The 18,490-nt window shown below is 41.0% G+C and overlaps 1 protein-coding gene across 8 annotated transcripts in view; it reads left to right on the forward strand.

Moving 5' to 3' along the window:
- The window catches only part of LOC100578611, a 240,159-nt gene that overhangs the window by 48,286 nt on the left and 173,383 nt on the right, over nucleotides 1–18,490 (forward strand). For 7 of the 8 annotated variants that reach the window (XM_026439300.1, XM_026439301.1, XM_026439299.1 and 4 more), the window contains exon 2: nucleotides 1,390–2,490. In XM_026439300.1, the coding sequence (XP_026295085.1) occupies nucleotides 2,358–2,490 (133 nt within the window). In that variant the 5' untranslated portion in view covers nucleotides 1,390–2,357. The remainder of the gene's footprint in view (nucleotides 1–1,389; nucleotides 2,491–18,490) is intronic. The other variant, XM_003250464.4, reaches the window with a different exon arrangement.

The raw sequence follows: 18,490 nt of genomic DNA on the forward strand, positions 1-18,490 counted from the left end.
CGATTGGATCCGGTACACTTCGACCACTGACCTATAACCGGCATCGCGATAATGGAATCGAAATCTTTTTTTTTTTTTTTTTTTCAATTTCTCGCACGATCTTTTTTAATTAACGATATTATAATTGACGTGTTACGAGAGAGTTTCGATATCTCCTTTTATCTTGCCTCGAAGAAAAATTTAAGGAGATCCTTCTTGGTATCGACAATTTCTCCGAGATGGACAAAATTTTAACGATCGAAGTTACGAATAAAGTTTATTTAACATTATTCGAAGCATTTTGAACAATGTTATTATTCATCATGTTGGAACAATCAAAATCAAATTCGTTCAAACGATGGATTTTTCATTTCACGAAAAATAGAAATGTTTCGTTAAAACCAACTTTATCCAAAATTTTAATTCTTTCTCATTATTTCCTCAAATAATATCAAATTTTTATCCAACGCGATATTTTTATCGAGGAGGAACTCCTCAGAAATTGTTCTCCGCATCTCTGGTAGCCGATGAGCCGGCGCATTATGACTCGAAAGCGTGGATATAACGAGTAAATAACGATAACAAAACCAGTAGCTTCGCCCCGCTGGCTTGTCGTATTACGGACCACTCTCGAAGCTAGTACACGCTCTCGTTACAGAGAGAGAGCCTTGCCTCCTCCTCTTTCTCCTTCTCCTCCTCGTCTCTGATCCCTCAGACATGACGGTCACCCTGGTACACGAGATATCGACAATGCCTTACACGCGTTGCTTCCAGCTGGATGGAAGACACGCTAACGAGACATTGACGACATTTTCCACGGGATGAAAACGCGGACGTGGGTGATTCGCGACGCGGGGATCACGTCGAGTATTCGGCATGTTTTGTACGGATTCCCCTCATTACCGGGGAGAGGGGAAGGGGAAGGGGAGGCTGGGATGATGTCGCAGCGGAGACGAGCGTTCCATTCGAATCCGATGCGCTGTCTGCGGTAACGAGCTCCCCATCGATGGAAAATGTTGATGCCGGAGACGAGACGTGCTCGCCGTCATGCGAATTAAGAAGGATCGTCGTAAGAGAAATTATCTTGGAAATTAGTGCGTCGAAGCCGTTCTTTTATTAACTTTTTTAAAATTCAACCCTTTTAAGAGAGAATATTCTCGATACCTTTTTTTAATACGAAAGTTATATTAAATTGATCAAATTAGAAATAAAGAAGAATCGTGGATCGAGAATGATACGAATCTTGCTTTATTATTTTTTTTTTAAATAGCGAGAAAGATTTCGATACTTTTTTACAAAATATCGTTGCAAATGATTAAACTTCTCTCGTTGTTCCTCATTTCTTCCAACATTCGAACGATCGATTTCCACGGTGTATCTCTAATGGTTCGCGTTTCTGCTTTGTTACAGAGATCTGCGAGGGTAACAAGAGCACGGATGGAGACAAAAGGCCCCGCGGAGGACGTTTCTCGAACGAAGATCACGGATTGAACCGAGGTCGAGGCGGAGAGGTGTTCGCGCAGAAATCGTGACACGCCTTTGTGAAGGCGTCACCGATGCCGAGAGCTCGCGGATTTCTCATTCACGTTGATCGTGCACGCGTATGAAACAAAAAGAAAAAAAAGAGAACATCCAGGGGTGGAGAACACGGAGACACAAATCAAAAAAAAACTGGCGCGGAAATGAAGATTCAGAAGCGATGAAAAGTGACTCGGGTCGCGAACTTCTTCGCGAGTCGCGGTTCGTGAAAAACAGGAACGGGCGGCGTATAAAGTGGCGCTAATTCAAAAGTTTCTCTAATTTAAAAGCCGATAATACCACGGACAATTTAACCGCGAACGTCGAAATCCGCGAAAACAGATGCCCCGTTTCACGGATCATTAACCCTTCCGTGCCTGTGTGAAATCGCCACACAGTTTAGATTACTTCTCGCTGGGCTAATTGCCGCGCAAAACGATTCGACTCGGCCCCCACCATTCAATATTCATTCGTAATCTTATTTTATCATATGTGTGTGTGTATAAAAAATAAATTTGACGCGTTTCGTTCGAAATTGCTCGAGCAGGGTGGAACGGGGATGGAAGGGGACGGGGACAGTTTGAAAAGTTGAGTTAAAAAAAGAAAATCGAATTTAAAGTCGCGTGATAAAAGTGAAGTACAAAAGTGGATTGAAAGTTTGACGGATGATACTTACGTTTCTCTTTCTTACTTTTCTCTTTTCTTTTCTTTTCTTTTCGTTTTTTTTATAGAAGAGATAGAAATAAAATCGAAGACACGGCGGATCGGTGCGCGATAGAAGGGGAGAGGGGCGGCGGGAAAGCGGGAAGATGATCGGTGAAGATGATATTAAGGCGGAGGACTGATTGAAAACGTGGGAAATGGCGATTGTCGGGGCTATTAGTGAGATGAGTGCGACACGTTTGAGTGTACGGTTGGCCGCTGTTCTGTTCGTTGCTACGACTCTCGTCGATTCCCAGGTCACATGGACGCCGATCTACGTGGGCACCTACAGTGAGTATTCTTTTCCCTTCTTCTCCTCTAATCTTTCCGTATAAACTCCGTGATATATCGTAAATCGCGTTTCGATGAAATTGGATGGAGCCTTTTTTATTGCATCCTCTCAATTACGGGGGAGGAGGGGAAAGAGTAAAAAATTGACTTTATTATTATTAGTATTCGTAATTAGCTCGCGCTTTAACTTGCCCTTCCGTCACACACCAATGTTTCATTGTTCATTAAAAAATTCATTTAGATGTATATTGAATAAAAAAGTACGGGTGCTCCATCCGTCCAGAGCACGAGCGCCTACTTCAAAGAAAAGATTCATAAAAGTGGGAACGAAAATTGTTTGAAACTTGACACGTGGATAATTACCATTTTCTATTAAAATCTCGTTTAAATCAATTTTCATTTCTAATTAAAGGGACTCGTATATTTTTTTCGAGTTAACACGGTGATGAAAGGAGGGAGGGAAATATGAAAGGGCGAGAATAAAAATTTTAAAAAAGCTCGAGAATTAGAATTTTCATTGAAACGATTAAAATTTGAACAATAAAAAAATAATATAATTAAATCAGGGAATTTCATCGATCGTGCTCGAATCGTTTTTCAAAATAACTTTCCTTTTCCTGTATAAAAAAAAATACAACGAAGAAATTTTTTATTCAGAATTTTCAAACCTTCCTCGAGTTCGACATAATTTTTACTCTCGTAAACCAGTCGAATTAACCACTCGTTAGCCGGAGTCGCGCTAAATTTCATCTGTACTCTGCGCAGAGTCGCCTAATTGGTGATACCGGTGATCTCGAGAGCGTTTAAGGCCCACGAGAGATAAGGAGGAGGTGAAATATCCTCCATCCATCTGTGTAAACCGGTCTCATCGTGAAACACATCGAGTAACGTCGTTCATTCATAGCCTGTGCCAACCGATTCATATTCCGCGGAGGGGGAAGAGCGAGAGGGACGCGTTTCTCACGCGCGAGCAATTTCTTCTCGGCCTCGATTGATCTCGAAACGACATTGCACCCGTCTAGCGCCTGCTTGACTTACAAATAACCGTATCGACGCGTTTACATATTTTCACGAGTCGCGAAAACCGACCGATTTTCGTGACAAACGACGGAAGTAAGGAGAGAAGCAAGGAGAATTGCAATTTTCAGTTATTTGCAGATTTATCGATGGCGCGAAGGAAACAATTTTTAATAGAAATATAGGATCTCTCGAAAGTCTAATCGTGATGATTGTTTCAGATTCAAATATTAAAGTTATTCGAAGAAGATTTATACGTTGTCCAACGCTTCATACGAGTCCAAATATTATCTCGATACACGCAAGACAAAACGTTCGATTAAACCTGTTCCAACTCTTGTCTTTTCCATCGAAGTTTCGCCAATCAAGCGTAGAACAACCGTTTCGTTAGAAAGCTTCGGATTGATCGCGTCAATTAACTCGCAGCGCAAGTGCAAAGTTGCAGCAGCAGTGGAACTTGTACAAACGAGGGGAGTACAATTAACGAGGGGGAGGGCGTCGAGTTTGTGCCGCGACGGGGATGGAGGAAAAAGTCGCAACGGAGGGATGATTTGCAACGGCGCCGATGGATTTCGGATTACCGACTCCGGCTGCTAATAACTCTGACAACACCGAGTCTCGCGACTCGATCGCGGCGACACGTGACAAATAGGAAAAAATCAGCGAGCCGTGCCGTGTTTTAATCAGGCGATCCGGGTCAAGTGTGGACGACGATCAATCCAACCCCGATCCGTTTTTCCCCGGCATCTCGGGCGAACAGCGATCGAGCGTCATCTTTCCAGACGTGCCCACCTAACACGTCTCGCCTCGCTAATGAAATTCCTGCCCACGTTTTTCATCCACCCGTGACGATAGAAATTCGATTCAGTTGGCGAATATTTCGACCGGATTCGTCGTATCCATCGCGAACCCGTACGTGAATTGGAAATGCGACTCGGCCATAGTTCTCGAGATATTCGCGCGACGTTTCTCTACGATCGCTTTTATCGTTGAACGATGTTGAAGGATGATTCACGGAATATTTATTTATGTCGAATTGTTAATTTCGATAACGATTCATCCGTGCGACGTTCACAATGATTTCGATCGAGATTATTCTTTCCATCGAAACGAGCATACGTTTTCAATTAAGAATCGAACAGCATAATTCCCGAATTTTCGCCTTCGCTCTGTTGCGCAGTAACTGGAGTATTAATCGTTATAAAAGCGTAATCCGATGCAAAGTTATTCGATAACGGGTGAAATTAATTTCAATGGATCGATAAAGCATCTTTCCAAGTAAATTCACTTCCGATTGGACGCGAAATTTATCGTACGCTAATTTAAATATTCAATAAGCTATAATATAATTCCACCCGTCTCCTCTTTCAATTCTCGCATCATCGAGAAACAAAAAAGAAAAAAGGAAGAAGAGGATGGAAAATTCATCGAAATTGTTCTTCCTTTCCAAAAAAGAAAGAAAAAAAAAAAAAGAAACGAGAATATAACTTGAAACAGAGTTCGGCAAAATTGCTCGTATTTTCCGCCGGGGAATACCCGTTTTATGAAATATTTAGATTTCCTTTCACGCGTCCAGATTGGATCTTGCCGGTTTGAAAGGGAACGGAATGGAAACTCGGTCCATTTATTAAAACGCGCGAACACGGCCGATTCTTTTCCATTAAGGTTTATAGAGATCGGTCGATCCTTTCGATCGATAACAATGCGTCACGCGGGGATCGAATTATCACCGCCCCGGAGACGCTATCTTTCACGATGGTTGGGGTTATCGGCCATCATTCGATCCACGTAGATCCGATTGAAAAGTAATCACTCGGCCGATTCCCCGAAAAGATACGTTCGAGATCGATTTTAAAACGATTTCATGATGGATACATCTACGATTACCAACTCCGGGAGATGTACACCCGAAACGAAGACGATTCGAACCGTGGTTTAATCACTCGTGCTATTCGATTAAAATAGATTTGCACGACTGTACACGTGAAATACGAGGACTTGGAGGATTGGGCGTTGATAAGCTGAAAGATTAATTAGTTAAAATTTGTGAATAGAGTTGAAAGTTGAACTTTGAATAGTTAATAACTTTGTTTAAAATGGTGGGATAGCATTTATTCGTTGGCCACTGCGGTTGCTTGCTCCTCCGTATAACACCAGGTTAACCGCGGTTATTCCATGCTTTGAATAATAAACTACTTATTCAGCTAACTTTATTCTTAACTTTAACCGTTTGAATTTTGCCCATCTCTCACGACTTCAAATAATAAACTGAAATTCGTTCGTTCGTTGAAAAAAAATGTTTCGTGAAAAAGTTGTAAAAAAGATGGTGTAGAAGAGATGATATAATAAATACGATGTTATCGATTCTTTTTTTCTCGGAAGGATATTCGAAGGATCAAGTTTGTTTCTTTTTTTAAATGGAATCATTTTTTAATTAAATTAATCGATCCAGAGAAAATCTATTCCCCCTTAATTTGCAATAAAAAATTCTTATTTTTAATAAGATATTTTTAACTTGAACTTGATAAAAAAAAGCGTGACTAAATACAAATAGTTTAACTATATCTATGATCAGACATATATCCAAGGATCAATTTTCCTCGAGATTTTTCCTCTTTTTTTCCTTTGATTGATTAGCTTACTCTCTTTCCAACTTTCAATATCCTCCACTTCGCCATCATTCCTTTCCTCCTCCTTCTTTCGCTCGTTCATCCAAAAAATCCTTCCAACCACCTCCCACCCTGGCGAATCGCATATTCCTTCCGCCCGGAATAAGCATATCTTTCACCCCCACCGCCCGCACAAGGGGAAACTCGTCGGCAGTTGTTGGAGGATAATTCGGGGATGACCCCCGACCCGGCCATTCCACGCTTCCCCGACCACCTCTTAAAGGCCACTCACGGGTCATGTGGGGAATTCGGTGGAATAATTCAAGCCGCAAGCATCGCGTGGATCAACTGTGGGAGGAGGGGGAGGAGGAGAATGAGAAGGGAGGCTTGGAGAGGGGGGCGAAGTGGTGGAGTGTTAGGAAAGGGCGTGTTGCTGAAGACTCTCCTTTGCAGTTGGTTGTCGTCAGTAGCAGACTGTACTCTAATTAACGGGTGGGATGGGGAGGGTAACAAGGGTGGCTGCCGAGATAGAGATGGAGAGTCGTTCTAATAATTCGCGCGCGCATCTCGACGAAGAGACCAACTAATACGCGCGGCTCGTGGCGGAGAAAGAGGGCGAGACGAGAAGAAGAAGAAGAAGAAGATAGGGTGAAGGAGGAAGGGGAAGTTATAACGGGAGGAAGACGTTCTCGGGTGTCGGTATCGAGCCTTGGCTCGAGGGGGTTTACCTTAAATGTTTTTAATTAATTACGAGACTACCTCCTCTTTCGCCGCTTTCCTATTAGGTCCCGTTAAGCGCTGTTCAACCATTAACTGTCAGCGATAATTGTTTAGGCTTATTTTGTTTATACGGAATTAATTGTAATAATTCGTTTGGATAATTCTTTGCTTTTTTTTTTTAGACGATTCGTATATAACAAATAATTCGAAGTGAGGAAATATGAAACGAGGATTAAAAATTTCGTCGTTCGTAAGATTGTCGTTAATAAAAATACGCTTCGAAATTCGTATCGAAGCGAGATCCAAATATTATCAACCTCTTCCCTGTTTACACTGCGATATGAAATCTAAAATACCATTCCCCTTTCGCAAACTATAAATATTTTTCCATCATCGAAAACCTCGAACCCTCCCTCCCTCCCTTTCCTTCCCTTTCCTCGTTGCTCCAAAAGAATATGATTTCCTCGGGAAACGTTTTCTTCGCAAACATTCGCATTTAAATTATCCCGCCTCTGGTTGGCTCGCGTTACCAAGCCGATCGATCGCGCGCTTGCGGAACGCTCGCTTGGCGAAAGTCGGCAGGATACCAAAATGAAATTCGACCTGCAGTCTAGGTCGACTCTTCCCTCCGATTGTCGTCCTTCGTTCGTTTGCTCGAACGAAGGAGGAAGAGAGGAAGGAAAGGAAAATGAATGATGGAAAGGGAGAAAATTTGGAGAAGTCGAGTCGAACAACGACTTGGCGTTCACTTGGCGTCGGATCTTTCCTCGGTGGAAACTTTCCTCTGGTAAATGAAGAACCAGGTTGTAAAAAAAAAAAAAAAAGAAAAAAGAAAAATTTGTTGTAGAGCAGATCGTAAAACAAGAGTCAGCTCGTTTCGAACGAGGGTCGAATGTTGCGGCCATTTTGGGTTGCTCGTAAGTTCTTACGAAACTGAACGAACGGCCCTCTTTCGTCACGCTTTTCTAACCATCCTTTTCCTAGGTTAAGTGGCCCTTCCTACCGCCCTCGCACTCCGTTCCTCGTCTTTTTTTTGCGGTTTCTACACGGGGTATCGAATTTTCCTCACGGACCAAACTTTGATCCGTTCACGAGTTTCATTACATTGTTTCATTAACGAGTTCCACTGCTGATACTGGATCGTGAGACGAATTAATTACATCCCACTCGACCTCGAGCTTATTTATCTTATTTTTATTACAGCGCCTGTTGCGGTGTACGGATTACACGTGGATCGAACGATATCTTTTATTCTTGATTAAAAAAAGAGTGGCTCGAGAGATGATGATCTTCGAAGGAAAGGAATCCCAGGATTGGATTAATGTTTGACTCCCTCGTAGTTCTTCGGGGACCGTCGATTTTTATGAAAATTCCTCGATTATTCTATTCGAAAGTACGAATGAAAAGAAAGAAGAGGACATGAATCGTTTTCTTTTTTTTAACAAAAATTATAGAGAACAAGAGAACATTCGATATTCTTATAATCCTTTGGAGATCTTCGATTATTTATACGACGTATGAAAATTCGTTGGAAGGGAGAAGAGGACATGGATTGTCGTATCGTCCCTTTTAAAACAAAAATTACAACGAACCAACAACAGAAGTTATTCAAAATGTAATTTAAAATCAGAGGTAGAGACAATGCAAAGAGTTATATTATATTGAGAAAAGTTTGCGATGGAGAAAATGTCGGGTGTAGACGAGCAAATATAACGCGATCCTATTTGCTTTTTCAAAGAAAGGGCACCATGGTCTATTGCATACGGATGGAAAAGAGAAACGGTGTCCCTCTCTCTCTCTCTCTCTCTCTCTCTCTTTCTCTCTGTGTATTCCACCGCGTGTCTGCACATACAAGGGATCCAATATTGATGATCGCCTTTCTTCCATAAACAATTCCGACCCAACAATTCCCTGTATTCGTGATGAAATGTGCTCGCAAATTTGAAAGGAAACTATACGTCGTTGTTATCTCTCGGTGAACTCGCGCGAATACGAAACGATAAATTGGATATTCATATCCTCGTGAAAATATCTCTCGAATGTAAGCAGTTTCATTTTTTTTTTCATCGATCAAGTGGCTTCCGTATCCACTTTCTTATCATTATTGTCTTATTCCTCTTACTCCTACCTATAAATAATCGACACCTATTTATTCTACGGATGATTCTGACAAACGCGTTTCCAATTCCAAACTCGAAATACAAAAAATCATCAAAAATAGAGAATCAATTCCAATTCGCGAACACTTTCTTCCCTTCTCTTTTAAATATCTCAAAGATTCAGCATTTTTCGCCAATTTTCCTTCCCATTTAACCATCTAATCCTCTCGCGCTACGAGACAAAAGGCTCATAGAGAGGGGGCCGCCAACAACAAGGTTGGCTTCGACGATTTTGGTGGCCGGCGCGAAGTTGGGGACCACGCTCGTGCCGAAAACCAGCGAAAACAAAGCGGACGAACCACGTTGAGGAGCCATCTGTGTATATGTGTGTGTGTGCAGGTGCACTGCAGTTTCAGTGGTCTTGGACGAGATTCCGTGAAGCGAACTGTAATCCTGTTTTCTAAATGTAACCTAACTTGGAGGCGAACATGTGTACGTTCTACCGCAACCACTGTTCGACAATTTGTCTCCTCGGCCAACACGCTCGCCCTATCCTCGTCCCCTTTCTCCCCTCTTCATCCCTTTTTTTTCTCTTCCACGAACGAAGCGTTCCCTCGAATGAAGCAACCGATTGTTTGGATTTTAGCTCGGGCCACGAAAGAACGTGTTGTGGAACGTGGAAAGGTGGTCCTCTCCTTTTGAAATTCAACCAGGCAGATCAGGGGACAAAGTCAAAGCTTGTGTTGCCGCTCCTTAAGCGGGAATTAACGGGCGCCAGATGCGCCGGGAGATGGCTGTGACCGCGTTGTTTTGCGGTTCTAATTCGTTCGACGACAAATTAGGGAATTACGAGAGGAGGATGGTGGAACGAGGGAACGATTTGTTTGTACACGCTTGAGACGCTTGCAAGAGTTTCGTCGATCTAGAGAAAATTTTCTCGAGTTCGCAGAGTTTGTCCCTGATCCGTTCAATTTAAAAAGATTTTAAACGCGTTTCGGTCACAATGATTATCGTGGATACGTTGGAATTGTAAAGTAGAATGTCGTGTCTTTAACGTTGAAATGAGTTATACGTCGAGTGTTTATGAATAGAAGTATTACAGATAAGTGAAATTGATCGTTAAATAATTTAGAAAGGAGTTTGAACTTAAACTAGAACGGAATTTCTTCTAAATTCTACGTGTGAGATTAGGTATTTCCAGGGGAGAAACGGCCAGAATTCTCGAAACTAGAAGTGTAACGTATTGCGCGTGGTAAATTGGAGTCGAGAGAATTCGGTATTCCAAGAATTTCGGTTTATGACGGTCTATCCCTGCTCGAGAGGTGGTAAACTAAACTTCTTGGGAGATGTCCCCGCGTTAATGAAATGCCATTACGTAATCTTTCCCTTTCCGACAACTAGAAAAAAAAACTGTAATATAAACCCATGATAAACTGTAATTGAACAAGTAGACGCAATCAACCTATTCCAACATCTACTTTCAATTTCAAATTGGTCATAAAACGAAACAAGTCCAAAATTGAAAAAAATCACAAAAAGAAATTAGAATCTTCACTTTTTTTTTAAATTAATCGTTCACGAAATCGGCTACATATCTCCTCTCTCTACACAACGATATATATACATATATATATATACATATGTACGTAGAGTAAATAGCTCGACATAGGGCGTGGATTAGAGAACACGATAATTTGCCACGTGACTGGCGCCAGTCCTTGGGCGAATCGCATTACCATATGGTAATCATTGTAATTTCGTTACCATTCCGCTCCCCCGATAGCGGGTAGAAATTATCTCCGAAATATAATATCGGGCCGGCCAATCCAATCTGGTAACGAGCACGCGCCCCCCTTCCCTCACGAATTAACAAATAATTCTCGTTTCCCGAAGACGAAGAAATTACACCATTCAATTAACCTTCACGTCCCGACTATTAGCCGCGTTAATTTGTTTATCGATGTTAATTACCGCCCGCGACGATAATAGGTCGCAGATAACGCGAGCAATTATACGAGGTGGGGGGTACACACATACACGTTCAGTTTGTCTCGTCCCACGGTGTTGCTTGCCAAGAGCTTTACGCCTTATAATAAATCGTGCTTAATCGCCGTGCAGGCGTTATCCAATCAACTATTTACGCGGTCCATTGTTCACGTTTCGTTAATCCCCCTCCCTTAATCCCGCTTAACGTTAACCTCCTGCCACCGCGCATTCCTCGCTTCGTTTCTCAATTTTCTGTTCGAATAGGAATTTATTCTTCTTTTCTTTTTCTATTGAAAGTTCGTGAGAAAGTCATCCTGCCGACGATTCATTGGATCTAATTATTCGTTATTATTATTCGAAGGAATGCAGAGAGAAAGAGAGAGAAAGAGGCAAGGATAGATGTTAAAGCCAACATTTTGAGAACAGAGAGATTCGAAAGAAATACAATATATATATATATTCAATTGCAACGAATCAAACAAATTTTCAATCATCAACATTCCTTTTTTCGTTGAATAGTCTCGTCGCCGAAAAAAAAAAGGGAAAAGGAGGGATCTCGAAGGACGAAAAACGCGAAACGGAGAAAATTAGGCGCGTGAAGAGGCGCGCACAATTTCGAGCGCTCGTCATCGTTCAATAGACGGTTGAACCCGGCCAACGGACAATTAGTCACGGGCCCGTGGAATTGGCGAGGGCGATACAATTGGCCTCTCCCCGCCCCCTCGTCCGCTTCCCGCGATTCCAATCACCGTCACACGCGCCTATGCTCGCCCCACAACACAACTCGTCCAAGTTCCCGTGCCGCGATATTGTTCGAAATCTCCGGAAACTGCCCTCGCCCGATGTGACCGAGCGAATGCGCGTCTTCCTCCATCCAACCCGTTGAAACCGCGCTGCACTTTGCGCCGAGCAAACGCGCGACGCCAATTAGGGGCGGAAGGGGGGATTAAACGGTGGCCAGCCGATTATTCGTCGTTGAAACGGAGTGAAGAAATCGGATCAGATCAGTGTAACGCTGTTGGCGAGAGAATTTGTATCGAGAGAATCCGTTTGCTTGGTTAATTGACGATTAATTTTAATTCAATTTCAAATCGACGAGGAAAGGAGAGCGTGTTAAGATGCTTCCACGCAATGGAGAACGATTATCTTATTTCGGTGCCGTACGAATTTCTACGGGATAAATAAACTCGAGAGGGTGTGTAAGAAGACGGGATTCGGATTGCAATTAGTACACGCTCCGTATCATTTCGTTCGACAGTGGCTCAACCAGCGTACTAACAAGACATAATCCACTTGTTTAATGAAAATTAACCGACGTCACCGCGTATCACGGAACACGCAACGAAGCGGTGAACCGTGAGACTGGGGGGATTCAGGTAAGGATAGAGAGAGAGAAAGGGGAGGCTCGAAGCAAGGGTTATGTTTCAATTTTGGCCCCGTAATCGCGTGTAAAACGTTTAACAACACGATTTATGACGGGGGAGTTAAAATATAGTTTCTTATTAAACTGAGCTGTCGTTCGTTCGTTCCCTTCATTACTGCGACATCGAGATCTTGTTGCAATAAGGAGGAAAGATCACACGCAGGCTGCGCGCGCGTAGATTAAAGCATAAATTTCACAGTTGCGTCGGTTAAAAAGAGCCATCCTCCGATTTAATTTTAGATGACGCATTTGCATCGTTCAATTTGAATTTTATATAACCACTGTGCAAAGGATGCAACATCTTCTCTTCTTGAACACGATATTCAAAGTGGAAGAAATAGAAGGAAGAAAAAAAAGAGAAGGAAAAGAGAAAATCGAAGGATAACGAGAATCCACGATCAATTTCTGATTATTGAATCTAAACTATAAATCAATCTTGTTTAGTTTGCGTTTCGAATAAAAGCATTGCGTGCGATATAATTACGGGTATACGTGTTTTGTGGCTGATTTAACTCGACTCGTCGATAATTATAAAAGATAATAATATCGCACGATGGAAATTATATATGGAAAAAATTGGAGGCGATCGGAAAAGAGACGTTAATTGAAAATATTTCGCATATTGCTCGGATACCCGAGTGAAACATGATTATTCATTTCGAATTGTTCTAATTAAGCTCGCTTCAAATTCGTCCGGAATTAATTAATTCTTCAATAATTTGAAACTTCCATTCAGATTCCTGCCAATAAACAAAAGTATCCAATAACATTCGATTCGACGATCCTCCACTACGCGATTCCTTTTCAATGTAACAGAACGTAACAGAAGGCTGCGAGTTCTGATAAGTTTTCGATTATTATAAACTGTTCAATTAACGAGCTCGCTTATTCGAAACTTATTCATCCCCAGTATTGATGCATCGATAAACAAAGATTGTTATGAATTTCTGCACAAGCATATCTCATTATACTTCTTCGTCAGATCGGATCGGAAAAAAGAAATAAATTTGATGATATCTCGAAACAACAACGTCCTTTGTTGTGTCGCCACCTCTTGATGATCCGAACAAGGGGAAAGGGAATCAGAGATTACTCGTTTTTCCTCGACCACGTGAGACCTCGTGGTCCGCGAGGATATACCGTTGCTTATACGTATTTCGCGTGGCAAATATATACACGTTTTGTGTTTATTCGCAAACGATTTTTGCGGAAGCATGGAGGACCGTCGTCTCGAAGAGACGAGAACTTTAGCGAGCCTTAATCTTTACTGCAAACACACGTTCGAAATTTCGCTTCCTCCTCTCGGCAAACTGCCGCCCCTTCTATCTCTTATTTTTCTCCTCCTCCTCTTCATCATCGAAGAGAGCTGCGATCCTTTAATGAATTTTCCACACGGTCGATGAAGTTGTCTTCAAACGAATAATATTTTTTCGTTTTTGTCTTATGAAATAAGTGGAAAATAGATGGAAGCAAAGAATCGTATTGTTAGTTTTGAAAGAATGGATAGTGTATGTTAACGTAAGAGATTTGTTTGTGTATTTGGTGATTAAATGTGAAGAGATTAAGAGGATAGGTATTCTCGTTATTTATTATATAAAATTAAATTTATCCGAGAGATATCTTTATAAATGCTTGAGTTGAAGAGCATGCTAAAGATTCAGGGCGAAATATCTTTTTCTTTTTCTTTTTTTTAATTTTCCTATCTCTTTCTTCTTCCTCCATTTCTTTACAAATCTCTGTATACAATTAATAATCTTCTAAAATTGTACAGTTGGATGCAGAAGAGTCCTTTTTGAGTAAAATAAGAACGGATAGAATTTAATTAAGTTTTCTTTCTTTCCATTTGTAACTTCAAAACTGACGAAATTTATAAATCAATGGCTAATGAATACTTATTTTTCTAAACATATCAGAAACGATTGTCGAAGCTGTTCTTCCTGTTCAAGTGTATACAATACAATTCTTTAAATGATCAGACATCACATCTTGCGTCTTTCAAGATTTTCTCTTCAAATTTCGTATCCGTTTGAAACAGATCTCCCCCGAAGCATTCCGTTAAACGCAATGTCCCGCTTCAGTTGCAAAGGATAGACGTCGAAGAAAAGTTTGATTTATTTTAATCAAGGTCCATGCTCGAGTTGCAAAACAATTCACAGAGATGCAACCGAGCAATCGTTTTGTCGATGCACAGGGATAAGCAACCGCTTGAAACCGTTTACGAACAGGTGCTCGCTTCACAATCATCGTATATCATACTCAAAGTTCGATTTTCAATCAAGAGAATCTGTATCAACTCGTATAATGAAACTGGACAATCTTACAAATTCTTGTTTCTTCGAAATCTAAGAATAAGTTTTCATTGAAATGAGACGCAGTTTTTCTACGAAAATATCGCAGATATATCCTCTTTTTAAAAAAATTCAAGTAAAAGTTAATAATTTAGGAAAGGTAAGATAGTGAAAAAATTCATTTCATATCTTTCAATGGAAATTTAACATCAATGTAACTGATTTCTATGACACTCGTCGTAATCTTTTTCAAAAGGATGAATATATCTTCTCTGCATACGCAAAAGGAATTGTATTTCTTCATACTCCTCGTACAAATCAATATATTCTCCGATACAAGATTCCTCTCCCGATTGAATTTCGCAATTGATCAATTTTCTTGCAGTTCACCAATAAATATCCTCTCTCTCTCCTTTTCCATGGATTCTCAAGTCGATCAAAATCGTGGGAAGCAACGAAAACACGCCACTGTTTTAGAGTAACGAAGATCACGATTTTTGGAAAGGATAACAGTTTCATTCGTCGAGTAATATCCAACGATCTCCCGCGAGAGCGAGGCTTCGTAAACTTAGATTCGTCGATTAAACGGGGAGGTTGGAATGTTTTCTCGCGGTGATGTCGGGCATCGTTTCGACAAATTTACCTTGGCCCTGTGGATGATCTGCGCACCCAAGGGTCCACAGATGAGATTCGAAAGGAAATTTCTTCGAGGAGAAGGGAGGAAAGAAAATATCGAAGAGGGAGAAGCTCGTGCAACGCGTCGAAAATTCTCTGTCCGTCCCGAATGAAAATTTCTCAACGGACAGAGAGAAATCCTTTGACCCTTTTCTCTCTTCCGAATAACTTTTCAGAATCCCTCTGTAATCATTAACCGTGCTTATTCTCCCTTCCAACTTTCTTCATCTTACTTCGATTGCGGATACGTGGATCCTGCGCAAATAGAATTTTTGGAAAGGAAATTCCTCGATCGAATCCTTAAATTCTTATCCCATCTGTTTCGTTTGAAGCAAAACAATATTTTATAGGGAAGAGTTAAATTCGTGGAAATGTATTATGGTAAATTGGTTTCTGATGAAGCATCACTTTCACGCCTCCTAATGACTCTAATCTCAGTTTCGCGAATACGTGGAGCAAATCTGGCCACTTTTCGGACAATCGATTTATCGACACTTTAACATAATAAATAAATTGATATCTAATGATCGCACGGCGCGATACAATTTGTCCATTGTTTGATATCCCCGCGATAGAGAAAGGAAAGTGCGTAGATGGAATATTGAAATTAAATCCTCACCACGGATTTATTGATTTATGATCACACATTTATGAATGGTGGAAGAACCATTAGAGTATATTGAAATTAACGGACACGCTTGCTAATAAATATATCGGGCATAATTTCGAAATCGAATAATCCATTATCAGACACCATCGCACGGTTATTAATTCAACGGATGAGAGAGAGACGAAGGATTATCGTCCTTCCATGCTGCTCGGAATATCGCATAACGAAATAAAAAAAAAAAGAAAAAAGAAAAAAGAAAACCAGGGACGGGGTCTGAAAAGGCGGCATAGAACGAGAGACAAAGCGGATATAAAACTAATAAAGTTGTCTTCTCTTTTTTCTCCCGGAAGTCGCGATCGTTACCAGTGCTTTTGTCCCGCTGCGAAAACCGACTCGAAATATCCCCTTTGATCGCCTCGTTCCTATCTGAAAATTCTTTCCTTGCGCTCGTCGCACACTCGTCGCAACGGAGTGGTGCAGCGTGGAGAGAGAAAAAAAAAAAGAAGCGTAGTCTTTTTCACCGTGATGATTCTCTTTCTCGGTTGTATCGAGTTCCCGGATTCCTTTACGAGCGATCGAACAAAAGAGTGGAATTAACATGTGTTCAATTTTCCTTTGAACAAATGGATTGGATTTCTGATTTTTTTTCCCCCTTCTTTCTTTTTCCTATTCCTTTTTTTCTATTTGTTATTTGTCGTTTAACCGGTATCGACACAAATGCCCTGGTCAGTAATAGGAATGGATACACTTTTAAAATGGATTCCCAACACGGTATTTCGAATAAGAAAGACTGTTCAATCTCAAAAATTTAAAACTTTCAGGAGCCAAGCTTTTTATTAAAATTTTCGATCGTGTCAAGTTTTGATAAAGCTATTGATATAATTACAAAATAAAATTTCTATTAAATCTAGCTTGAGATCCTAATACAATTATATGAATTTTAATACAATGTATCAAACGAGATTGATATTGTAAAGAGTTTCTTTCTGTAATTTTCTCGTCAATCTCACGAGGTAATTAATTCTTTCTTTCTTGTATAATCTTTCTTCATCATCTTTACAAACGTCTCAATAACGAATCTCAAGTTTAATCTCGTTTAATCTTTAGTTGAATCTTTAAGTTGAATCTTCGCGGGATGTCAAAAGCTCGATTGATCGTTGAACAAGACGATCTCTTCCGGTTCGAGGCGAGGAAAGGACGGAGATCCTCGACTCGAAGCCGAAGCTGTTTTCGAAAGTCAATTTTCGCATACTTGAAAAAGCCCCGTTTATAATGGGAAGCGAGGCGGCGAAGTTGAGAGACGCATAATTATGCAGATTTGTTCCGGAAGTGGTTTCTCGCGGACAGTTGAATGCTTGAGCGTATCGCGGCTGGGAGGGAAACACGTTATTACCATTTCAGCGAGCGCGGCGCATCGCATTGTCTCCTTTCGCGAGAGTGGAAATAAAGAAAACAATTTAGGATAAACACGTTCTCGTTGAGAGAATCGCGTTTATTTCCGGAAAGCCGCCGTTTCGACGCCGCCATTTTTACGGGATGGATGTTTTCTTTTTTCCTTTTATCTTTTTCCCTTTTCGAGGAAAAGAGAATTAATTCCTTTAATTATAGAAATACGTATTTGGAAAATTTCAATATTGAATTTTTAATTAAAGGATCATCGACTTTGATCAACGTTTATCTTATCTATTTTAATCTTGACAATTATTAATTTTAAAAGCATCAACGAAGATTGAAATAAACTTTCCGTGAAATATAATACAATCTTCGCTATAAAAAAGAACAACGCAAGTACATTCTTTTCTTTTTTCTTCCACGCAAACATTATCCAAATCGATGATCCATGTAGTCCATCATCCGCAGTTACTTTTTTCCTTTTTCAACGTGATGAGGTTGTTTCCAAGAATGGGCAATCAAGGTGCCGCTGTTTACCCGCGTGCTTTTGTTCTGTTCTGATACGGGGAAAGAGAACGGCAAAGATCTCGGGGGGAGGCAGAAGCAAGGTAGCCTCTTTGAGACAGCTTTTCAACGCGGCCGAGTCTTCAAAGCTTTCGGCCGTTCCTTTCTCCTCCTGGACCCACTCTATTTCTCCCTTTCATCGGAAAGAAATATAGAATGGAAGCGCAACACGGATGGCCACTTCGCGTCCCGTCGCGCCGCAAGTCGAGTGCCGAGGAAAGGGTTGGAGGCGTGTGTGTGTCGGCGAGGACGATTTCGGCGTGGAGCCATCATCTGTTATCGAGCCACGGCTCGTCCTAAGTGCTCTTTCCAGCCGCGAATGCTTCCTCGAAAAGCTTTTTCGGCGGCGACAACAACGAGAGAAAGAGAGAGAGAGAGAGAGAAGCGAAAGTGTCGTCGATTGATCGGAAGATCGTAAGAAATGTATTTCTTTTTCCTTTTTCCTTTACAGAAATTTCTGCGTACAAATAGACCGACTTTTTTCTTTCTTAGGAAAATTATGCAAAATAGAAGAAGCTTGGTATATAAAATATATACCTGAAAAATCTATCGAATTAATTACTCTAACGGAGGATGGTTAAGAGAAAAACGCGATGTCTCTCGATTAGAGATGCAGA

Source organism: Apis mellifera, linkage group LG2 (assembly GCF_003254395.2).
Source record: "Apis mellifera strain DH4 linkage group LG2, Amel_HAv3.1, whole genome shotgun sequence".
NCBI classification, from domain to species: domain Eukaryota; kingdom Metazoa; phylum Arthropoda; class Insecta; order Hymenoptera; family Apidae; genus Apis; species Apis mellifera.